This window comes from Protomyctophum parallelum (genome assembly GCF_964188405.1).
Source record: "Protomyctophum parallelum genome assembly, chromosome: 15".
Classification (NCBI taxonomy): domain Eukaryota; kingdom Metazoa; phylum Chordata; class Actinopteri; order Myctophiformes; family Myctophidae; genus Protomyctophum; species Protomyctophum parallelum.
Window position 1 is genome coordinate 3130440 of NC_139710.1, and position 25647 is coordinate 3156086.

Consider the following 25647-nt stretch of genomic DNA (forward strand, 5'->3'; position numbering starts at 1 on the left):
GTTACCATTGCAGTTGTTGGTTTCAGTTCAGTATTCAGAACCAACTGTTAGGGTTCTGAACCAATTAATTTTCAGTTGAACACAGGGGGAATATATATATTTATCATCTGTATAAATATCGAGATGTAACTAAATGGAAGAAACAAAGAAATTCATAGCAAAACAGTAACAGCTGCTAGTGAATGAAAGCAGAACAGATAAAATAACCCTGTTCTGTTTCATGAAGTGCTTATGATGTTCAAAGTCACTTTGAACATACACCAGCATGGTGACATTTGTGCAGCACTCCACGTGGCAAGGCCAAGAGGGAGTACAAGAATAGAGTAGATCAGTTTATCCCATTCTGACCTGAGATCAGATTCATACGAGGTTTCCACTGGACACACACTGGTCTGATTAACCCATTCTGACCTGAGATCAGATTAAAAAAATGTCAGTCGCTCTTCGATTTTTCAAAAATAGCAGACCTACAAGCTCGTATCGCGCCACTCGGTGGCGCGATATGAGCTTGTAGATCTGCTATTTTTCAATAGCTAAAGCACGACATGATGCCGACACCAAAATGGGTGCCCGGTCAATATGTGTCAGCGGGGGTGTTTTTCTCTATCCCAGGCTGTCTTGTCACCCCAAGGTAAAATGTCTGAATCACTGTTGTCTGTGAATGCCTTGATTTTGGTGAGGGACTTTTGTTGTGTAAAACAATAGTTCCTTTCTAGCAGGACACCAGGCTCAGGTATCTGGGCCTTGGATACTGTACTTGCTGTTGGACCATGGACAGGTTTTGAGATGGGGCGCAGCATCACATCACACTACAACTCCCACAATTAACCCATTAATAGCCAAGACATTTCTAAGACTATACCTATCAAGATAAATGACGTCATGATGACGTACTCCAGTGACGTTCAGGACTAGGCCAGATCACAGCTCATATGGGGATGATCTTTACATCATTTCCAGGATGTCTTCACCAGTTGAAATAATATAGCTTATTCTGGGCCAGATCTGACTAGTTATGATAATGACTTAATTGATCTGACCTCGATCGGACTCTCACTGATTCATTCAGGGATGTCCGTCTTAGTGGGCAGAATTCATATTGGTTGAAATCAGGTGATATTCTGGGCCAGATCGGACTAGTCTTGGTTTGACTTGATCTGGCCACAAAAGAGACGTCACTAATTCGTCCAGGTCCTGACCGTGCTCGCTGGGTAAGGGTCAGCAAAGGAGTGAGCAAAACTTCTTTGTGCAGTTACTGCATATTAACGTTGGTTCAGTGCAGCGCTTTGAGGAAGGATATATAAAGTGGTGGGAATTCTAAATGACAGCCAAAAAGCAGAACTGTGTTTGAACTGTGCCCAAAAGTCAAGAGTATACATATGGATATTGAGCTATCCGACTGGCATACGTACTTTAGCACTCTTTCCACTGGACCAGCACATGACTGATGAATTCCAGGGAGACAGCAATACCCAGAAAACCAATATAAAACACATGAACATTAATGTTGCAATGACATTTTATTCATCTCAGAAAACCCTCTAGTACACAAAGTGCAGCAAGGCGTATCACATTTATAATTGTCCCTGTATAATCTCTTCACGACTTTTGTCGCCGGAATACAGTCTCCCTAGAAATCTGCGTACACCACCGGCAGATTATGCAGAAATGTGCATAACTTCTTTTGCATATCTCGAGAACTATTCATTGTCTCCGCCAGGCCCAAAGGCATGGCCGAAACGAACATTGCCGGCCCACAATAACGTACGTGACCTGGCGGAGACCTGTGCTTTTTCTGGTTCACATTGAGTTGATTGGATGAGCTTTTCTCAGTGGCCACGCCCTGAATGGGCATTGCACTAGTTAACCACCCATACGTCAGAGTCCACAGAGAGCAGAGTTAACCACTAGTTAACCACTAGTTAACCACCCATACGTCAGAGTCCACAGAGAGCAGAGTTAACCACTAGTTAACCACTAGTTAACCACCCATACGTCAGAGTCACTAGTTAACCACCCATACGTCAGAGTCCACAGAGAGCAGAGTTAACCACTAGTTAACCACTAGTTAACCACCCATACGTCAGAGTCCACAGAGAGCAGAGTTAACCACTAGTTAACCACTAGTTAACCACCCATACGTCAGAGTCCACAGAGAGCAGAGTTAACCACTAGTTAACCACTAGTTAACCACCCATACGTCAGAGTCCACTAGTTAACCACCCATACGTTAGAGTCCACAGAGAGCAGAGTTAACCACTAGTTAACCACTAGTTAACCACTAGTTAACCACCCATACGTCAGAGTCCACTACAACACAATCTGCTCTTCACTGTGGTGGTTTTTCCCAGAATACGGATGCTGGTGTTTAAGTGGTAAATATAAAGAACATGATAACAAAACAAAAAATTAAATACAAAAAATTAAATTATAATAATAATACTTTTGGTAGTATCACATCAAAGGCAACCATTTAAGAAATTGTTCACTTTTTAAAGGCAAACTATGTTGTTGTTTTTGTTGTTTTGTTTGTTGCTTTTTTTTTTACATTCTGCAATAGTCTACAGTACACTAACAACATTACTAAACATACACAGACAGGTCAAGCAAATTAATGCTTATTCCCATAACAGCTACAGTACATTGAATGTGCGTGACTCAAACTCTGAACTAAAATGAATAACTTAATAACAATTTCCCAACAACTACTAATCAATCAACAATTAGTACATTAGGAGCCGATCTTTGACCAGCATGGCCACAAGGTACCACAGCAGACATTTGCATTGAATGGCTTGCATGAGAATAACTCCATGTACATTGCTATACAAGGTACTGTACAGTAAGCAGTGTTAAGTATAATGCCTTACACTACTCATAGCATAACAATAGAAATTATAGCTCTGATTATCCGATATTAATGACATAAAACGGTATTGATCAAGTTGCTACGGGTCGTTTTACAGTATATTGCTCAACATTAAAAAGGCTACAGACATGATGTGTTACTAAGTAGAAGAGTACACCTATGTTACTATAGGTAGAAGAGTAAAAAATGTATGGCTTGTAAACGTAGTAGTGCAAGGCCAAAGTTCAGTCACCAACAGTAACACAGTGTTACTGTTACAGTGTTACACAGTGACATATTGTACTGTAACAGTAACACAGTGTTACTGTTACAGTGTTACACAGTGACATATTGTACTGTAACAGTAACACAGTGTTACTGTTACAGTGTTACACAGTGACATATTGCATTGAAAAGTGTAGTAGACCAGCGATTCCCAACCTGTGGGCTGGGGCCTACTGGTGGGCCGTGACTCGTCAGTTCATTGCAAGTGTGCCCTCAAAGAATTGCAAAAAAAAACTAAGGCCCTCATTTATCAAAGCGGCGTACGCCAAAATATGGGTGCACGCTGGAATTCCCGCAATTTCCGGCATTTATCATTTCCGCAAAACCTTGAACTTGAACGTGAGCCAGGACAAAAACGTTCGGGAGCTGTCGTAGGCTTTGTCCCCGGCTGTTTTTCTGTCGTACACAAGCGGAGCAGCATTATCTGAACTGCTGACATGCTGTCACAGGCAACATATGTTTTCACTCCTAAAATGTATAAAACTAATAAAATATATTTTGTAAAGGCACGTCATATGAAATTGGTAGAATATTTCCAAGTGTGCAAGCAATTAAAATCGTGCAATTAAAAACAATATTGCAAGTTAGATGCTTAAGCCATTTAAACAGTGTTTTGCATGAGCGCATACTGGTGCCCCCCCCCCCCCCCCCCCCCCCCCTGGAATAGTTAACTTCCATGACATGGATCGAGAGGCATTTGCAGTGCTGCAGCTATAGTCAAGTCTACCAACCAACGGGTAGGCTATAGTGCAATCTACAGCCATGTCTTTCTCGATGTTACATGTCGTCGTTTTAAGGATAAACTCGACGTGTCGCTCGAATGCCAAATGTGCCGTGCCGGCGTGCCAGTGCAAATGCAGGGGACCACATCGGAGATAGGTAGGCTAACCCAGCCAGGCTGCCAGCCCGCCAGTGCCAGTGCATGAGGCTGGTTTAGGCTGCACATTCATATTGACAGTTGACAGCCCAGCCACTGCAGCGACTAGCGAGGTAATCTAAATAGATCGTCATAAACGTGCATGTTCACGGTGTCATGAACGGACCACAGTGATAGAGACAGACAGACAGCACAGGAGAGGAGGAGATGTTGCTAATATATTGTTGTAGGCTATATTAAATTAATAAATACTTTAATCATTTAATATAGGCTACAACTAACAACACACAGCAGGCCGTTGGGTGGATCAAATGATTGACTGGGCAAATTAGCATGGGGGGGGGGGGGGGGGTGCAGCGCATCCCCGGCCGATAGGTGTGAAGTGTGAACGGTTTGGGGGACCATTAAAATGGTAAATGGTAAATGGTGCATTTATATAGCGCCTTTATCCAAGGCGCTTTACAGAGATTGTGCATTACATTCACCCATTCATACACCGATGGCAGCGGAAACCATGCAAGGCACCAACTAGCACATCGGGAGCAATTAGGGGTTCAGTGTCTTGCTCAAGGACACTTCGACAGTAACTCTGGGGGAGCCCGGGTTCGAACTGGCAACCTTACGGTTGCCATCCAGGCACTCTACCCCTGAGCCACCGCCGCCCAAAGTGGCTTGCATGCTGTGGTTTACTAACCAGAAATTTGCATGCACAAGGCTCGAAGTTAAACTGGGCCAGCTCTAAACTGACTGGGCCAATGGACCCTATACACTGGTGACACACAGTGACAATTGCTTGCAATTAAGTTGCGATATGTGCGTGCATGTGTGTGGGTGGGTGAGGCGGGCAGCAAGGCAAGCGAGGCGAGAGGAGAAACAGACCGGATAGGCCTACAGCTCTATTTAATTCATGCAGGTGTTGCGTGTGCGTGCGTCTGTGTGTGTGTATGAGAGGGAAACGTTTTTATTGACTTTGTTCGGCTTGATTTCACAGGGCGTGCCAGATAGATTTCAGCCGTCACATTTATTAACGTCGGAACGAAATTAAGGAAGGATCAGCTGTTTGCGATCACTTTATAAATGCCGTGGCGAAGTGGGTGTACTACGAAACCTACACTCGAATTTGGGGCAGATTTTACACTCAATTGATAAATGAGGGCCTAAGCTTGTAATGGCAAAATATCATTAATTTATATATATTAAAAAAATCGAATAGGAACTTATCGTATACTACTACGTTAGTTCCATTGGTCCAAGCTGGAACACAATCGACTGATATTTGATCATTAAAATAAACTCGCTCTGAGAATGCATGCGACCCACAAATGGGTGGGCCGCATTTTCAAGTGGGCCACGATCCACAAAAGGTTGGGAGCCACTGGTCTAGACATGCCTGTCTGACAGTCGGTGTGATGGATATCATGGACCAGTGCTGTCTGAGTCAGTCTTTGTCCGATGTCGCCGCCGGATCTGAATGTCATCATCCTGAGAAAAACAGGTACAGTAAAGTCAGCAGTCAGGAGAGTATCAGGTGGTGGGGGGAGGGGTTCGGGGGGTCAGCAAAAACTGTTATTTGTGTCGCTTATTTAACACTTTCAACCCAATATGGGAACCCATCGGCAAACAAAGGTAAAACAGCGGCCTCTTTTCCTTTGAATCTGCTGTCTGCCTCGAGAGACTACTTTCAACCAGACACCACTATTTTGAGCATGTCGTTAGATGAGAACTTTCAACAAGTTTAATTATCTAAAAAAAAAAGAAAAAAAAAAAAATCGTTGTCAGTTTATAGGTGAGCTATGTTCGGTGCACGAGAGGCTTATGGATTAATGTTGACAGCCTTTTGTAATTTAGTATATTGCACTGCACTTGAATGTCATTTGATCATGGACAGATTTTATTTCATCATTTTATTTCAATCATTTTAAAATGTGCATCCCTGGCCAGATCAAACATATCCGACAGTGCCTCTTCCTCCCCTTATACTCATTGGTCATTCTCAGTTTATACAACTGTCAGCAGCACCAATAACCAAATAATAGCAGAAGCAGATTGCCCTTCCTTTGACTTTGATACTTACAGTCTCTGCAGTGTCAGCGGTTTCCTCCCCCTCTGTGCATGGGTTGGACATGTCCAAGTCTGACAGGGCGCTCTCTGCCATCTCCTCGTCATAGTCTGTCTGGTACTCATAGTCTGTCTGGTACTCATCAGAGACTTCCTCTGCAGGCAGTTAACATTACATTTACACAGGAGGCATATACTGTAGTTGATGCTTGTACACAGAGGGACTGGCAACACAGTTATATACAATTACATAGTGCAAGAATAAGGAAAATAGCCAGGAATGGGTAAATGTGCGTACTGCTTACTGCATAGTATTCTGTCTTGTGTCTATTCAAATTAATCATTTGAATAGCTGTATTTCAAAATGACATACAGTAGTATACGTCATTTGTAAAAGAAGTGACATTCACAAACGATGAGCCGAAAACACAGCGATCAAGCGCACCACCCTTTTTTTGCAAGATGGCCATAAAGAGGATTAAGACATAAGTACGTTTAAAAAGATATCAGATAAGTCCTTGACTGATTAAAAAAAAAAAGAGAATGATGCAATCTTTTGTAGTGTTTTGGAAACTATATTTTCAGGTAGCTATTTCAATGATCACTAACCATTCACCACGTCACGTTTGACTGGCTCGATTCTTGACACGATTTCTGCAAGATCAGTGAAGGAAGCATTTGGACAAGTGACCTGAAAGACACACAATGACAATCAATTTAGTAATGAAAAACTGTTAACCGAACTTATCAATTTAATTGATTGGCAACAGAGAAAGGAGAGATCTACCACAAAAACATGTTCTTTCTTGTTCATTCAGAAATGACTCACGTTGCCCCTTTGGCTTTTAGTCTTCTGGAATTCTTCCTGCTGCCTGTCCTTTAGCATCTTGCCCACCACCCCGCTGCGCTGCCACACATCAAACAGCGTCTTCCCATGCTGGTAGCCCACCTCCTGCAGGAACAATGAGCCAGGATTAGGGAGACAGATGGGAGACTCACAGGGATGCTGACTGTATGGATATGGACATCTTCATTTCCTGTTCTCAGACGTGCAGAAATATCAGTTTCAATCGACAATAACGGGAGGTATGATTAAATCTACCGCGACTAGCGGCGGGACCGCGGTGGGCCGTCTTAACACATAATCTTTGCTTAGAATTAGACGTTATGATTTAGATCAAGAGTTATTAATGTTTTAAGATTTTCGGTCTTGTCTGCTAAACAGGGGGGGGGGAACATTTTCGATGACGTCCCACTGTTGCGCAACATCAAGTGTTGCGCAACAGGCGCTCCCAGACTGTGGAGCGATGCGATCGGTTTTGATATCAACAACCTCCGTCTTTTTGATCAATCTTCATCCTGGGCGCTGGGCGTTACTAATTGAAAGGACGGTGAACTTTGTCCAGGGCGATCGGGTTGTTAAGTGAAACCGCATCAGAAACGAGTACAATTATTTCACCCAACTGGGAGCTTGTGTTAAGAGGGCACCATGCACCTTCCCCCACAGTGATCAGAGGGACACTCACTGAAATCTCATCAAACTTGCCAAACTCCAGTGTGCCGTAGCGGTCGATGGGTGGCCGGATGTACTCGCAGTACTCACTACCCTTGACCACCTCCAGCTGCCGAACACAGCAAACATAGGCAAGGCGTGTCTGGATCTCAGCCATGTTCAGCACCTGTCAGTTAGGTGTTGGGGAATATGAAGATATTGCGTTATAAGACAAGACAACAAAAGTAAAACAATTAGGAGCCTTCGTTTATTATGCAAAACTCACTTTAACTCTCTCGGCAAGGGGATTGAAACGTTTCCATAGCAACCACCAGCCACTGAGATAGTCTCCGTAGTTAGTGAGGTTGGTTTCGTCCTGGCTGCCCACGTCGATGGCGATCACAACCTTGGCACCCATTGAGCGTGCCACATCCGCTATAGAGACGGGCAGGGGAAGGCCAGGACACGTTTACAAATTAATCTGGTTGTTGGTCAAACTGCAAAAGGAGGATACACCTACTGTCTGTCTACTGTATGACATTACTGACCAGGTAGGTTGTTGATATAGCCCCCGTCCATGAGTAGATGGCCGTCTTTGGGGTCACAGAGAGGAGGCAGGTAGCCAGACAGGGACATGCTGCTTCGAACGTACCTCCACAGTGAACCTGTAGGCCATCATCAGGATGTTATGACATGTCACATGACCAGGACAATGTACACAGGCAGACCTTAAACCATTCTGACCTGAGATCAGATTCATACGAGGTTTCCACTGGACACACACTGGTCTGATTAACCCATTCTGACCCGAGATCAGATTCTAGAAATGTCAGTCGCTCTTCGATTTTTCAAAAATAGCAGACCTACAAGCTCGTATCGCGCCACTCGGTGGCGCGATATGAGCTTGTAGATCTGCTATTTTTAAATAGCTAAAGCATAACATGATGCTGACACCAAAATGGGTGCCCGTTCAGAATGGGTTAAACATTATGTTATAATTTAGCTATTGAAAAATAGCAGATCTACAAGCTCATAGCACGCCACGAGCTTGTAGGTATGCTATTTTTGAAAAACCATAAAAATGTGGCGCAAATCTTTGAAAATTCAAAGTGAATGTTTTTAACTCTAAAATTCTAAATTGGTTAAACAAACATACAAAGACTATGTGGGATGTTCACAAGTATACACACCCTCTATACATTCAAACAAAGCACTGTGTGGACATTATGTTTACAAAATAAGTATGAAATATGATCAAAGAGTAGTGTGGGGCGTCTTTTCAGAGACAGACAGACCATCGGTATGAACTCTCATGGAGGAGGCTGTGATATAATATATATAAAGAGTCTTTTCAGAGACAGACAGACCATCGGTATGAACTCTCATGGAGGAGGCTGTGATATCCGTTGTTATGTTAAAGTAAGGGATCCACAGGTCCTGTTTAGAGACAGAAAGGAAAGCAGGTTTAAAACATTTTTCACTGGCTTTGGTCAGTGGGTAAAAGACACTAATGGAAGTATTATGTTTGATTATTATTATTATTTATTTTCACTGGCTTTGGTCAGTGGGTAAAATACACTAATGGAAGTATTATGTTTGATTATTATTATTATTTATTTTTACTGGGTTTGGTCAGTGGGTAAAATACACTAATGGAAGTATTATGTTTGATTATTATTATTATTTATTTTCACTGGGTTTGGTCAGTGGGTAAAAGACACTAATGGAAGTATTATGTTTGATTATTATTATTATTTATTTTCACTGGGTTTGGTCAGTGGGTAAAAGACACTAATGGAAGTATTATGTTTGATTATTATTATGATTTATTTTTCACTGGCTTTGGTCAGCGGGTAAAAGACACTAATGTAAGTATTATGTTTGCTTATTATTATTATTTTTTTTTTAACATACAATGTGAAGTCACATCACATACTTTTGTTGCATAAAAACCTTGTCTAATCACAATGACAAGAAAAAGGTGAACTGTCATAATGGATTTAAAACTGAACTGAGAAAGAATATCTGTCATCTTGTGTCTCTGTGTAAAATAAATCACCATGTTTAACAGTGGTACAACATCATCATAGAATGTGTCACCTCTATCTGTTTCCCCTTGAAGACAGAGCTGATGCTGGAGTTGAAGGAAGCTCCAGAGAACATGGAGGTGACTGGGTAGGTCAGGTCTAGAAGCTTCTTGAAGATAGATGTCATATCCTGAGGTTGGAAAGAACAATCTATGTCAACTAATACACAACTTATGGGCTATATTATAATAAGGTATACAGGTCTATGAAGACAACACGTCTTTTGGTATGGGAGTGATATGTCAATCTGGGTAGTGGTCTCCATGTTAAACATACTGTGCCCACTTCAGGAGCAACACGGGCTAGATTCAAATCCAGGATGTACTGGAAGGAGTAGCAACCAGCGTTAATGGTTGCAGTACGTAGTTCAGACTAGTCATTGGTCCGACAACCCACCTCAAACCCTAACCTAACCCTAACCGCAAGCACGGGAGCAGCGCATGTCCGACTTGCGGACGCATGTCCGACTAATGCTCCGTCGGAATTACATGCGGTCCCCGCGAAAATAGCCTAGCTACAGGTTCACAACATGTTGCAATGTTGTCACCTTGTAGAATGTAGATCATCAGAGAAATGTTATGTTACTACGGTAACTATATACATTACTGTAGCAACAAGAACCCAAAAAGGGGTTCCCATCCTAAATGGGTTAAGACGAGTCCTGTGTAAGCCCTAATTGATGGCCCGGACCGCTGACCTAGTGATGGTGTCACACGTAGAAAATAACAGACCAACAAAATGGTTTGTATAATATTCACCCACCATGGCCCACTATATATATATATATAATATAATATATAATATAATATTCACCCACCATGGCCCACTCACGAGCCCGGACCTTCATGCGACTAGTGCTTCTGTCCTCGGCATACAGCGCTCCCATGAAGGAGCCGATGGAGGTTCCACCCACCATGTCAACAGGGATGCCTGCCTCGTTCAGTGCCCGCAAGATGCCAACCTGTGAGCAGCCTCTGAAATGACACACATCTGTTAGGCAATGTCACATACAGTATCCTCGTTGTCGGGGAGAAACCTGTATGTCCGAAACCGTTACTTTTCAGGAAATGGAAACACTAACCTGTGTTCTAACTTCTAATAGACCCACTGTAGTTATTATTCAAACAAAAACTCTTTCAATGTGGCCTCCCTAGAGCGTCGCAGTCCCGCCCCCTTTCATGACGACGCCAGGCCCAGGAAATGAATCCCAATGCATTTTTCCCATAGGCATTTCAAAACGTATTTATTTAAAGACCTTTTAAGCGCCGTACGAAGCCAACACACACAATATTTTGGACCAAACAAATAATTACAAATAACAACAAAAAAAAGTGTTGTAACCTGCCGTTTTTTTCTACTTTCTAATTCTTTGTTTGCCCCGAAAAACTGTGTTTGTTGTCATGATTTGTCACGACAAGAGTTGGCTTTGTCCGCGGCGTAAACGTCTTTAAATAAATACTTTCTGAAAAGTCTATGAGGAAAATGAACGGGGATTTCTTTTCCGGGTCTCTCTCGGCGGGACTGCGACGCTCTATTTTGAGCATGCCAAAATGTTTCAAAAATGCACACGCATTGCACTAGTGACCTTTGTAGATCGTCTATTTGATGAAGTATAAAAGAGGGCACTCATTTGCAGAACTACGAGGTTTCTGCCCGAGAGCAATGATATGATTTGGTGGATGATTCTTACAGTATAGTACCCAGAGGAGCATATACATTATTAGCATGGCTGACCCTAATGGAACCATCAGAGACATCAGATTGCATCACACCTGACAGTTGGTTGTTGCTTTCACTAAAGCACTTCATAGTACCATGGGTACAGTAAATACATTTTTAAACATGGTTGCTCCAGGTGGGAAGAAAACCCAGTAAATCAATAATTGCGGTCAGTATGTATGCCCTCAGCCCTGCTCGGTACGCTGTGATACACAGGGGCACGGAACTGACAGAACTCTGGATAAAAACAGCATTTCCTGAGAAAGAGGTATAGCATATAGTAGCAGTATGTCTATAATTTATACTTATATATTATTGTATATATTATATTAACAATACTTTCAAGTGTGTATATGACAAGAGTACGCACCTTGTCAAGGCTCCAAGACAAGCCAGTGCAATGATGGGAGAGGAAAAAAATGCACAGACAGACAGACTGTACTAACAGACTTACTTACAGACAGAGAGAGAATATCAGAAGGCAGAGACCGACAAGCGAGAGACATACAAACAAATAATGAACACAGATACACAGTAAGAAAAGGAACAGCGACAAATACGTAGTGTAGTGAACTTAGCATGCATTTTGCCAGGGTGTGTGTGTGTGTATGTGACTATGTGTGTGTAACATCGCAGTACCTGGCACCTCCTCCACCCAGAACTAAAGCGATACAGTTTCCCGTCAAAACACGGGCCAGGCGGGAGAAGTCTGAGTGACGATCTGGAGGCTTCTCAAACACACGTTGGTACATCTCTCTCTGAAAACACACGCACACACACACGCACGCACGCACGCACACACACACACACACACACACACACACACGCACACACACGCACACACACACACACACACACACACACTCTTTATAATTACCCTTGCATACTGTACCAGTAAGATCCCTGAAGGGCGAGGTCACGTGCACGCATACACCTGGGTGACAACAGACTGCTGGGCGAGCGCTGGCGCTTTGGCATGGGGGGTCAGATCTTAATTTTCGGGCCTGTTGAGAACTCGGGCCTGTTGAGAACGGCTGCACTAATAACTTCTAACCGTCTAGAGTACAAATGGACAGGTATCAGTCAAAAGGGAGACATCGAAGAGGAAGGATGGATGGGGAAGGATCAACATAATGGAATGTCAGAACCGGTCAGCTCCATATATGGAGATCTAAGGGTTTGAGGTCAGATGTAGAGTTGCTGGTCAATATTGATGACATCAGGGATCTCCATCCCTGATGATGTCACGTGATGTCACATGCTCTCTCACCCCGACCAACACACTGACGGGAAATGTACGATTACATAGTTAACTGCGACCTAAGGTTCATTGCTTTAGCAACCATACGTCCAACCATAAGCCTTGCTCTAAAGCAGCCTTAACACACATACTCCATGCAAGTACGAGAAAGCATTCAAAGCAAATGACAGCAACCAGGGCTATCGTATATATGTCCCCGGTGGGTGAACATATTCAATGTGTGCTCTTATGCACCAGTGGAGGCAATAAACCCACATCAATTCATATTTGATAATGCAGCAGATGAGAACACAAATCCAAAAAGACAGCATCATTCTGTTGTAGACTGCTACCCTTGGCTGAAATCAAAACTACCAACCTGAATGCTCACACACAAAGCAATCAAACACATGAACTTGGGTCCAAAGGCGAGAGCTCTACACCGACTGAGCTACCCGGACACTATTATTATTACTATTATGGTTTATCTTATTGTGTGTATCTCTGCTAACTAACAACATAGGTCCGAGTCAAGAGTACACTTGCATGGAGGGTGTCTGGTGGGATTCATGGGAATGAGGCGTACTTCTAATACAAACACTTAATCTTTGCTTGCTTTTACCTTAAAAGAACACTGAGTCACGCAAAACTCCATGCACTCCAAGCAGTGTAGCGATATCTAAATAGGCCAGTGCATTCTACAAAATGCTCAGTGACACGGTGGTTTGCTGTGGTTGTATGAAATGTTAACCCATTCTGACCTGAGATCAGATTCATACGAGGTTTCCGCCGGACACACGCTGGTCTGACGAACCCATTCTGACCTGAGATCAGATTCTAAAAATGTCAGTCGTTCTTCGATTTTTCAAAAAATAGCAGACCTACAAGCTCGTATCGCGCCACTCGGTGGCGCGATACGAGCTTGTAGATCTGCTATTTTTCAATAGCTAAAGCACGACATGATGCCGACACCAAAATGGGTGCCCGGTCAGAATGGGTTAAACTAGTTGGCAGCCCAGGAAGTCGAATAATCCCCATGTGTCAGGGCTTCTGACTTTGATGGATAGACTGGTGTTTTCCAGCATGTTATTCTTGGGACAGGACCCACAGGATTGATGGCCATGACATACAGTATGTATGACTGTATGTGTGCATCAGAGAACGCGAGTGGAGTGAAATGTTCAAGAAGGTCGGAGTGGTTCGGAGCTCCATCACATGCTTGAGCATGCCCAGTTCAAGATGCACCTATGTAGGCTAGTAGGCTACTTTCTGAAAAATAACATGTCAACAACCAATGGAGTCTGCCGGTTGCGTGTGTGTCCAGTTTTAACTCAAGTCCGTTGAGATTGAAGCGTTTAAAAGTGGTTAGAACCTACAGTATGTAATGGCGTGTGTGCTGCTGCGTACCAGCTTGGGCAGGTTCCTTCTGGAGAACACCCTGCGGGGGCAGGAGAGGTGCAGGTGTCTGGAGATCCAGCTCCTCATGTTGAGCCACTCAGCTGTTCCCCTGGGTGGAGGACCGTCCTCGCGGTGCAGCAGCACCAGCTGCTTCTGAGCTCGCACCGCACTGCCCTCCAGCATGCGCTCCAGCTGCACGCGCACGCACACGCACGCACACACACACACACACACACACACACACACACACACACACACACACACACACACACACACACACAGGTATGGCGCCGTATTAAAAACTGGGACCAATATAATTAAAGACATTAACTATGCCATACTTATTTGTGGGTATGTCATTATTAAATGCAAATTACATAAGGTTTTACCATTTAAGTAGCCTGGGGTCCACCTATGCTTTCTATGGCATAGGCAGGATCCGCGGGAGAATCTAGACGCAGCTGCGCGACATGAGACTAATTAATTAGAGCGACAGAGAGAGAGAGAGGAGTGTGTGTGTGTGTGTGTGTGTGTGTGTGTACGTGTGTCAATTTAACAAAGGTGCAGACGATCAGAAATCAGCAGAGAGTGAGTGACGTTTGCGCTACTGTATGCCGTATTGAAGTGGACTCGGCCCCAGACTTTTTTCTTTTCTCCCTGGAAATAAAAACGTCTGGGTTTCCGAGGCTACCATTTAAGTGGTTAATGAATAAGTAAGTAAGAATCAAAAAATAAATAAAAAGAAGAGAGGGCAAGTCACTTCCACGTTGTACTTGTTGTGTGGAGCACAGGAGACAACTTTGTGGGCAGGGGTATGTCCCACAAGAAGTTTACCAACTTCTTATGGGTCTATTTGGAGACCCCTCAAGGAACCCTGGGGGTCAACACCGGACCCTACTTTGAGAGCCACTGGTATAGAGTACAGAAAACAAGATTTGCAAAGTACTCGAGAGCAGGCTTTGTTTTTACAGGGGTTCAGCCTCTATGTATGTAGCAGTCCATGTGATGCATGCACTATATCCAGCAACATCCTGCTTACCCAGTTGTTGGTATTTACGCTGGGTACCGCGGATACTCCATCTTCACAGGTGCAGAAAGGGATTAATTTGTGCCGCGTTACATCAATCAAATGGCACTAATCCTAATCATAATACGACTACGACTAAATAGTGTTTCGGTATTTCATTAATTATCTCTAATAGCTGCTTATCCTGATTAGCCTAATTACAAAGTAATCTAGTGCCAAATAATCACATGTACTGTAGAGTAGACCAATCACACACTTATTAGCCACAATATTATGCTTCAGGCAAGCAGCCTTTATGCAGATGGAAACATGAATAAGATGAGGCATTTAGGTGCACATCTCTTAAAGGTATATTCAGTGATTTCACTCAAAAAACCGTAGGTTTCGTTTTTGGCTGTGGGACCCAGCCTTTCGTCCAATCAGGATAGAGAGTCAAAAACGAAACCTAAGGTTTTTTGACCCCCAGGGGTTAACTGGGGACAGGGAGGAACTCCAGCACACTCTATAGTAGGGAGGATTATCACAACAAAACAAAAAAATAAGTGATATTTGAATTAAGTGAAATCACTGAATATACCTTTAAGGGGTAGGTGGAATGCCAGAATGTGTATCTGGCAGACAGAGAGAGACAGAGTCGGGCATATTCCACTACAGTCCATTTACTAAACGGACTAACAAGGTTCAGCATGAATATTATTATATTATTATTATACTAATATTACAGGGTAACTGATTTGAAATGATTGAAAATAAGACAATGTGGTTGTTTCATCATCTAAAGTCAAATCACATACAGTTCTTTGGCCTCACCTCCCCCACGGTGGGCTCTTGTTCTCCGAGTCCCACAATGATGATGCAGTCGGCCTGTCTGATGCAGCGCTGGGTCCAGGGCGTCAGGGTGGGGTCCGACTGGTACAAGACAATACGGTGGATGTCCTCCTGCTGTCCCAGCCAACTGGACAAACGGTACTCATGGACACTACACAGGGATAGGTTTGGCATGACTTCTGTTGGCCAGCAGAGGTACTATACAATTCAAATTTCAGTTTCATCATTGTGTATTGTGTCAACTGATAATTTCACATGTTGCAAGGCAAATTCCGACCTGTCCAAGGCAGCGGAGCCCAGTCGCTGTTTGATACTGTCACTTGTCAGGAGCAGAGTAGGGCCTGCAGAGACGTGAGCAAATGCAACTTCATCAAAGACATTCAAACCAGCTGTGAACCAGGTGAGGCCAAGATAGCAGCTCTACAATTGAATTGGTGATGATGGAAATGCTCCAGTAAAGTAAAAAAAAAAAAAAAAAAAAAAAAAAAAAAAAAAAACTCAACATTGTACTTAAATACAGTTGTACAGTGGTAAATACTGTAGATAGAAATACAATGTCAATGCGTCACTCTGCTCTGTACAGGACGTACCGATGCCACTGAGCGCGTGCTGCAGCTCCAGAGTGAATGCGGTGAGTGGCACCTCGTCGGACACGGGTAGGATGGTGACAGTCGCCAGGTTGGACACTGGGTTCCCTGCATCCCATTTGCTGCCGGGGGTGTGGAGGCCCAGGCCGCGAGCTGGACGGGACGCCAGGAGAATGTCAGTGCATGCCGTGCCGTGCACACTGGGCAGATTAGCTGCAAGCAGTGGAGCCACTTACTGCACATGTCTGATGACCAATCAGACCAATAATCACTCAAGAATAAAATCCAAAAGTCATGGTATTTGAGCCAAGGGAGAGCACCTATATTTATCTTACCAGTAAAATACAGTAAGTCACTCACACACACGCACGCACGCACGCACACACGCACACACACACACACACACAAAACACACACACACACACACACACACACACACACACACACACATTGCATTCATATAGTGCCTTTCTCCAAAGCGCTTCACAATGGATTCCACATACATTCACATACTGATGGCAAAGGAAACCATGCAAGGCACCGACCTGCTCATCGGGAGCAGTTTAGGCGGCACAGTGTCTTGCTCAAGGACACACAGCACATAGGACACAAGGACACATAGGACACAAGGACACATAGGACACAAGGACACACAGCACATAGCCAGGAGGAGTCGGGGATCCAAGCTGGGAACCTTCCCATTTCAAGGACGGCCGCTCTACCTCCTGAGCCACTGTAAGAAGTCAAAACATAGGCCTACTTGCAAGTGCCATGTGTACCTGCCAATGGTCCGTTGACCTGTTGCATGTTACCGAGGATCTTCTGTCCCAGCAGGTGGATGAGTCTGGTGACTACCTGAGGATAGCGTCTCTTGATGGAGTTGAGAGCCCCCTCAGGGAGCTTGGCCAGCTCAGAGTCCCTGACGGCATGCACCGTGGTGGCCCGGTTCATGTGGGTCAGAGCCTCAACCTGGACAATGGACAATTCTAGTAAGACATGGAAATAAATAGCCAGTGTTCAATTTGCTAAAATAGCATCACGTGATGCATTGAGATTGTAGAGCTGCAATTTTTTCTATTTGTCGTTTCATATTATAATAGAAAGCAGCTCAATAAAGAACACAGTGGAAATAGTTTTCCCAATGGATTCCCACACATACTTGATAAATGTAAATTATGCTAGCTGATAATCAAGCATATCTTCTTCAATTCAAAAGTGACTTTGCCCTAATAGGGGACCAAAACACTAGCTGCTGTCACATCTGTTTATTTATTGCTTCCACCAAGCCGAAGGCATGGGGAGAGTATGTTTTGCACTCTATAGCCATTAAACGAAACGGGTCTTTCAGATTTTTCATGATTGGCTAACAAAATGCCGCAAATCATGAACACATTGTGTGATTTCCCTGACATTTTGCACGCACATTCCCACTAGGCAGAGGAAGAAATGCCACTTGACAATTCTCAAATCAGCCTCATGGTGGTGCTATAAATGGCCTATTCATGTTTTACCTATAACTGCACCGATCTGTGTAAAACTTTGTATGCACAGTTGCACACTCCCGAGAGGCCAAGGAAAAACCTTTGCCCTGTATTTCACATCTGCTTTTTATAGCGCCACCAGGAGGCTGACTTATGTAAAACATTTTTTTTATATTACTCCCTCAGATTTTATCCAAATTTGATTTCTCATATTCCATTCTGCTTGGCTAAAATTGGCTTCCAAAATATACATATTCACACTAGGCTGAGGAAGAAATGCCACCATTTTATATACAGTCCATAAGTTTTAAGTCTGTTGTCGCCGTCTCCTCTCCCCTCTTCAAATAACTTCACTAATGATCAGTCAGTAGGTCAGTCCTACCCACCAACACCAGGGTGTACATTTCTCAATGGAAGAGTATAGGGAGACCACCTCCAACAACTGCAGTTGTACTAATGATATTGTAATAACATACTCTACCGTACAGATTGGTTAGATAATGTTTTAGTCATTTAATAGGTCCTGGATTGTACCATTTGTCAAATCAAATCAAATCAAATCACCCACTTATTTTGGACTCACCACACCAATGAGGTCTCCACGACCATACTCCCCTGTCAGCTCTTTCTTCCCATCATCCTTTGCAATGACAGAGCGCAGCCGGCCGCTGAGAACGATGAAGGTGCTGTCCGACTTTTCTCCCTGTCTGAGGGGACATTTGAGTGCTACAGTTTACAAAGAAGAAAAACAACCAAAAAGGTGTTGTAACCTGACGTTTTTTCCTTCTTTCTAATTATTTGTTTGGCCCAAAACATTGTGTTTATTCTCACAACTCGAGTTGGCTTTGTCCGCAGCGTAAACGTCTTTAAATAAATACTTTTTGAAAAGTCTATGAGGAATGAGGTATGTACGGTACGGTAGTGTCTCTATTTTGGGCATGTTATTATAGGATTTATTTGGATCTACAAGCTTACAACATGTCACAATCCAACAAGTTGTGAATTTACAGATCCACTATTTTTGCATATAGGACTTAAGTTGTTCGTTCTGAAAGTTTGGAAATGGAACCGAATAGATCCGTAAAAGGTTTCTACTGTACTACTGTAGGTAGAGTTCCATAACTACCTGTAGACGGCCCTGCCAGCCTCCACAGCCATCCAGTCCAGAGCAAAGTCAATCTGTCTGACGAAGGACGACACCCTCTTCACCACTGTATGGGCAAAGTTCAACACTATCCTGGGCTCCTCACGTAAGATTCTGCGCACGTGCACACACACACACACACACACACACACACACACACACACAGACACACACACACACACACACACACACACAGAAGGCAGATGTGCTAGGCTCAGTATTGTCATAATTGCCATTATTTGACATCGTTAAGTGTCCATGGGCTACTTCTTCTATAGTATGCAATATGCATGGCTGTGCATGTGGTCGCCATTGACGCACACCTTTCATGCAAACACCTACTCATAGAAGTGGGCCTTTGAGATGGAGAGGAACGTGCAGTCCCTCTGTGCTTTGACACTGAAGATGAGAGGCTCTCCGGTCAGCACGGCCAGGTGGCCCACTATCTCCCCTGGGTGGGCCACAAACAGCAGGGAGTCCTCCTCGCGGTCGATCATACGCTGGTACACATGGAGCAGCCCCGAGATCACGAAGGCCACGCTCACATCCTGGGTACCATACAGACATGAGATGCAGAGATGAACCACTTAGCCCATTTAAGACCCGAGTCTACACATGTCTTCTAAATAAACTGTTTTCTGAAAAGCTTAAATATTAACTATTAAGCCGTCTCTTACCATACTTAACAATACTCCTTTTTTACCTCCAAAAACTAGGTGCGTAGTAACCTAATAATTCAATATTTCAAACGTTCTTTCACAGAGAAGCTGAGATTTGACAGTTTGTAGCGGTAGTAGGCCATAAGCAAGTAGGCACTTGACAGAGTGCAGTTCTAGTTACTTTTATTATTATTACAAATCATACATTATACTTCAGCCCTATATTTCGGCCATTTGAAAATAGCAGATCTACAAGCTCACAGTGTATTGCGACACATTGTGAGCTTGTAGGTCTGCTATTTTCAAATTATTTTTATACATTTGAAAACTTGAATGAGACATTCAGCATAATGAGTACTTTTACTTTTGGTACTTCAAGTACATTTTGATACCAATACTTTTGTACTTTTATTCAAGTACATGTTGAATTTGCTTGTAACGAGTATTTCTATATTGCAGTATTTATACTTTTACTTAAGTAAATATTTTGAGTACTTTTTCCACCACTGGAAAAAGTATATATCGGTTCATATTGGTTGATATCGGTATCGGAAATTAGGAGTCATTACGGGATATCGGATATCTGTAAAAAAGTCAATATCGGACATCCCTATAATAGGGGTGCAGAGGCTTTTGTGCTGGTTCTGGACAACTGCCTATCCGAAGGACTCGACACTAGAGAGTGACATTTTGTCAGGATTCCCGTGGGTCCCGTGGGTCCCGCGGGAATCCCGTGGGATGGGATTAACATTTTTATTAATCCCAGGATCGGGACGGGACGGGAATGAAAGTCAACAGGAGCGTGCAGGAGCGGGAATGTCATCTATCTAGAATCATAATGATCATTTTCAGCTGGTCGTGGCGCCAACCAAAAGAACAGAAGCACCCATATTTGTAGTCATCTTTCAGTGAGACAACGCTCTTTTGACTTGCGTTAGCACAATGCGGTATTAAAAAAACAAAAAAAACAGGAGCGGGATGGGAGTGGGAGTCATCTCGAGTGGGAGCGGGATGGGATCAGGAGTCATTCTACAGGAGTGGGACAGGACAGGATTTTTTTTTTTACCCTGGTCCAGGATTGGGACAGGACAGGATTGGAAATCCACTCCCGTGTCAGTCTCTACTCGACACCGGGCACTGCACTCCCTGTGGGGGTGTGAACTGTGAACGCGTGTGTCGAATTTGAAGTAGGTGGGGTTCTCGACTTACGTGGATTACAGACATACACATGTACACAGAGACTTGGTGCATTTATTGATATAGCAGATCTAAAAGCTCATAATGCGGCACGAAGTGACACGCTATGAGCTTGTAGATCTGGTATTTTGATTAGCTAAAGTATAAAATGACAAAGATGCTGTCCCGGTTTTAATGGGTTAAGCTCTAAAACGACAAATAGTCAAAATAGCCGCTATACAAGCTGAGCTATGTTTTTGACTATTATAAACTGCCCAAAATAGGCACGTCAAGTTTATAATTGTTAAGGAATATGGTTAGCCCCCAAAAAGTGAAAACATTACATAAATAAAGAAAAGCAATGGTCTGTGACACCTCAAAAGACAAGACTGACCTGGTCTCCTTGATTGGCCAACAGACAGCCAGCTTTCACCTGACGTATATTGACTCTGCCCTCCAGCAGATTTGGATCCTAAAAGAAGATCATAACATTTACAAAATCAATGGATGCTCATATACAGAGTGACTTACAAACGACAAGACTGAAATAAGCTGCATGAGTCAATAATCAGTTAAGTGAAGAGTAATTAGAAAACAAGTTGATGCTACAAAGTCATTAGGATAGCAGGTAAACATAACCTAGTCTATCTGTCTTAATAACAAACAACATGTAGCGTCTGTGGTAAAGAAAGCGGCATACACCTACCTAAATAACATACATAGCATACAGTATGTGTTACACATGTACAACATTGTGCATCTGCGTAACATAACCAGCATCAAAAAGCAAGAAAACTACAAAAATAATCACACTCGTGTGAACTGAGTGGTGCAGGCTGCTCAACAACACAGCTGGCCGGCTACAGTTATACTGCTCAGTGTGAATGGCCCTTTAGGCTGCTCAATAGCGTGTGACCAGAATGCGACCCCAATCAGCTGCAGAGGACAATGGGTCGACCGACAGACCAACCGACTGAATATGCGTGTTTTCAGACTGCAGTGGAAGACGGTATTGACCGTGATAATCCACTGGGGGGAAAACCAGGTGTATTTCAATCAATCACAGTCACAATATTCAGCAAACAAAAACATTTCTAGAATGAAAGTGTTGTGAAGGTGTTGTAGAAGATAGTTGTAGACATGCTATTTTACGCCGAATGTTCCCCTCCCCCAGAATATGGATGCTAGGGTTCAAGTGCTTAAAACCTCTTAAGCCCCATTGCTCCCACCGGCGGGGGCAGCGTCTGTCCACCTCTGAGCAATGGAGACCCAATTGGTCTCTGGTTCCAACTCTGATGTTGCGGATTTACCCCCTTTACCCCCCTGGGGTTTAACAGGTTTTAAAGATACACGTCTGTAATTCAGTATGCAGAAACAGACCCAGGCCACACAGTACCTGCAGTTGGATGACCTGTAACAGGTCCCTCTTGGCAGCTTGGAAGATGGCGCTGACCCTGTTATAGTGGCTGTGGTGGTTGGCGTATCCTCCTCCAGGTTCACTGTAGTGGTACACAGCAGACGGGACATCCACCATAGTCACGCTTTTCTTCCTGGCGGACTGAGGGGTTATGAGAGAAAGTAAGACATGATCACTGGTCAAGTCATTTCCGTCTATGGTTGGGACAGTTGAAGTTAGAAGCTTTTAAGACGTTAAAAAGTTATTTATTTTCCTAATAACCGTGTGTGACTACATTTCTTCTTTTACTCATTTTGCGTGAGGCATCGGTTCTTAGTTGGCTGTGTATCATTTGATGGATGCTTTTATACTAATAATGAGTTCATTAGTGTAGCACTTTTCCATTTTTTTAAACGGTTTTAAGTTCTGTATCCAATATATCAAATGTCACCTTCACACTGCATTTTAGCAGTGTTCATGAAGTCAGGACCCAGAATACAGCATTACTTTGCTGAGATAGAAACGTTGTACGTCCAAAACCATTACTTTTCACAAAATGGAAAATAAAATAACCTGTCATCCAATAGATATTATTTAGTCACAATAGTTATTATTTAGTCACAATATAATTATCTATATTTATACAACTATTTGCTAAATACCAGATCTACAAATTCACAACGCATTGCATGGCCGGCATCGTGGCACGTTTTGAGTTTGTAGGTCAGCTAATATTGCTACTTTGGTGAAAATGGTCCTGTATAGACCTGTACATCAGCAAGGCTGTGGTACGGTCATAAGCCTTTGAACTCACAGACCTTTTGGACGAAGCTTGTAGGCAGTGTCTCCTCCATAGTAACTGTTGGCTTGTTGAGATGAGCTGACGTATCACCTGGAAGAACAAACACAGTAACCATTCACCATCCATGCTGATCATTCAGCAGACTGATATTTGTCCCAATAATGTTAAACTATAAAAGATTAAATGAATGTTCACAGTTCAGTCAGAATATTGTTTGGTTTTATTTTTATTTAGAGGGCCTTTTCACCATGCACAGTACAACCGAGTCGTATCACATAACCAACCATAATTTCCCCTAGGGGTGGGGAGTGATAAAAGGACTGAGAAGGGCATAATAACTGATATTATGTTATTATCAGTCCCAGGGCTGATACCTGTTGTTAGCTGTAGGACTGCTACAGTTTATGACCTGCCATCAGCGCGAGCCAAAATGGCACACTGAACTGTCACTGTGAGCAACCTTGATGTGGAAGGAAGAGGAACCGGCCGGGTCGAACATGGCCGTCACAGCCGCTGCGTTCTATGTTACTAAACGACGCTGTGGGTACGTGATAAACCAACTGTCTGCCCAAGAGTTCAAAACATTTTCATCCCTAGCTAGCTAATCGGATCAGATTTTGAAATCCTATAAATTCAGCCACATTTTGTCCCAGAAATACAAAACATTTGACATTGTTTTGATCCAGATTCATAATCTTCAAGATAATCATTATGCCGAATATCAGTGCTTTAATCATACCTGTCTCCTAGTGGAAGAACAACATAAGAAAGACAAGCAGTAAAGAATTTTAAGGATATTGTTGAATTAGATTTGATGTCCTGATCCGATATTGAAGTGATTTGTGGTTGCATCATCATGGTGCGTACCTGTATCAGCCATGGGGTTGTATACAGTACCTGTATCAGCCATGGGGGTGTATACAGTACCTGTATCAGCCATGGGGTTGTATATACAGTACCTGTATCAGCCATGGGGTTGTATACAGTACCTGTATCAGCCATGGGGCTGTATACAGTACCTGTATCAGCCATGGGGCTGTATACAGTACCTGTATCAGCCATGGGGTTGTATACAGTACCTGTATCAGCCATGGGGCTGTATATACAGTACCTGTATCAGCCATGGGGGTAGACATAGATCGAAGAAACTTCCTGCGTTCTGGAACGTTGTGATGTCACGTAAAAAAAAAAAAAGAACAACCACTAATCAGTCTGAGAACTTATCAAAAAGACAGCGGAGCCCAGTCGCTGTTTGATACTGTCACTTGTCAGGAGCAGAGTAGGGCCTGCAGAGACGTGAGCAAATGCAACTTCATCAAAGACATTCAAACCAGCTGTGAACCAGGTGAGGCCAAGATAGCAGCTCTACAATTGAATGAGTGAATTGGTGATGATGGAAATGCTCCAGTAAAGTAAAAAAGAAAAAAAGAAAAAAAGAAAAAAAAGAAAAAAAGGAAAAAAATAAAACATTGTACTTAAATACAGTTGTACAGTGGTAAATACTGTAGATAGAAATACAATGTTAACCCATTCTGAACGGGAACCCATTTTGGTGTTGGCATCATGTTATGCTTTAGCTATTGAAAAATAGCAGATCTACAAGCTCATAGCGCGCCACCGAGTGGCGCGCTACGAGCTTGTAGGTCTGCTATTTTTGAAAGAACGACTGACATTTTTAGAATCTGATCTCAGGTCATAATGGGTTAATCAGACCAATGTCTGTCCAGTGGAAACCTTGTATGAATCTGATCTCAGGTCAGAATGGCTTAATGATTAGTGATATTATTCCCAGTGACATTACCTCCGGACTGTCTCGGCTGCTGCGGCGTTCTCCTTCGTGGCGGTCACTCCGCCTGTCCTGTCGGTCCTCTCCGGAGCGCCGTGAGTCGTGACTGCGTTCCTGGTCCCTGTCGCGTCTCTCGCGCCTCTCCGAGTCATCATGTGACTGCTCAGACGAGGAGCCATACCTGCCAGTGCGTTCAGTGCGGCCAAGCCTATATTTACAACAAAACAGCACTTAGGTCACCGAGGCCACATTTCTCATTAACAAGATATAGGAAGGTAAAGGTAAAACAGAACAAAGCTGTACCACCGAGGTAAATCATATCTACTCGTCACAGTGCATCTCAACAATACAATTTAACCCATTCGGAACGGGAACCCATTTTGGTGTTAGCATCATGTCGTGCTTTAGCTATTGAAAACGCACCCATTTTGGTGTTGGCATCATGTCGTGCTTTAGCTATTGAAAACGCACCCATTTTGGTGTTGGCATCATGTCGTGCTTTAGCTATTGAAAACGCACCCATTTTGGTGTTGGCATCATGTCGTGCTTTAGCTATTGAAAACGCACCCATTTTGGTGTTGGCATCATGTCGTGCTTTAGCTATTGAAAACGCACCCATTTTGGTGTTGGCATCATGTCGTGCTTTAGCTATTGAAAACGCACCCATTTTGGTGTTGGCATCATGTCGTGCTTTAGCTATTGAAAACGCACCCATTTTGGTGTTGGCATCATGTCGTGCTTTAGCTATTGAAAACGC

At 43.3% G+C, this 25647-nt stretch overlaps 1 protein-coding gene across 1 annotated transcript; it reads right to left on the reverse strand.

Moving 5' to 3' along the window:
- Window positions 1-4309: 4309 nt before the first annotated feature.
- On the reverse strand, window positions 4310-24260 carry pnpla7b (patatin-like phospholipase domain containing 7b). Its single transcript, XM_083783707.1, has 23 exons — window positions 24216-24260; window positions 23121-23194; window positions 22303-22464; window positions 21301-21378; window positions 19414-19619; window positions 19054-19185; window positions 18511-18634; window positions 17226-17415; window positions 16450-16599; window positions 16137-16200; window positions 15842-16010; window positions 14014-14196; window positions 12006-12124; window positions 10465-10621; window positions 9661-9777; window positions 8928-8997; window positions 8109-8225; window positions 7847-7995; window positions 7595-7747; window positions 6898-7020; window positions 6678-6759; window positions 6085-6224; window positions 4310-5492 (listed from the first exon to the last, which is right to left on the reverse strand). Exons 1-23 carry the CDS (start codon window positions 24238-24240, stop codon window positions 5427-5429), a joined length of 2850 nt encoding a protein of 949 aa, XP_083639833.1. The 5' UTR covers window positions 24241-24260; the 3' UTR covers window positions 4310-5426.
- Window positions 24261-25647: the final 1387 nt, after the last annotated feature.

Bases quoted from the DNA above. Each gene is read 5' to 3' on its own strand.
- pnpla7b (XM_083783707.1), bottom strand. From the start codon at position 24,240: ATGTCTACCCCCATGGCTGATACAG. The intron at 19,186-19,413 runs GTAGGTGTTTGC...GCACGTGCGCAG, and splicing joins TCAAAGGCCCACTTCTATGA to AATCTTACGTGAGGAGCCCA. The intron at 8,226-8,927 runs GTCTGTCTGTCT...GATGGCCTACAG, and splicing joins CATGAGAGTTCATACCGATG to GTTCACTGTGGAGGTACGTT.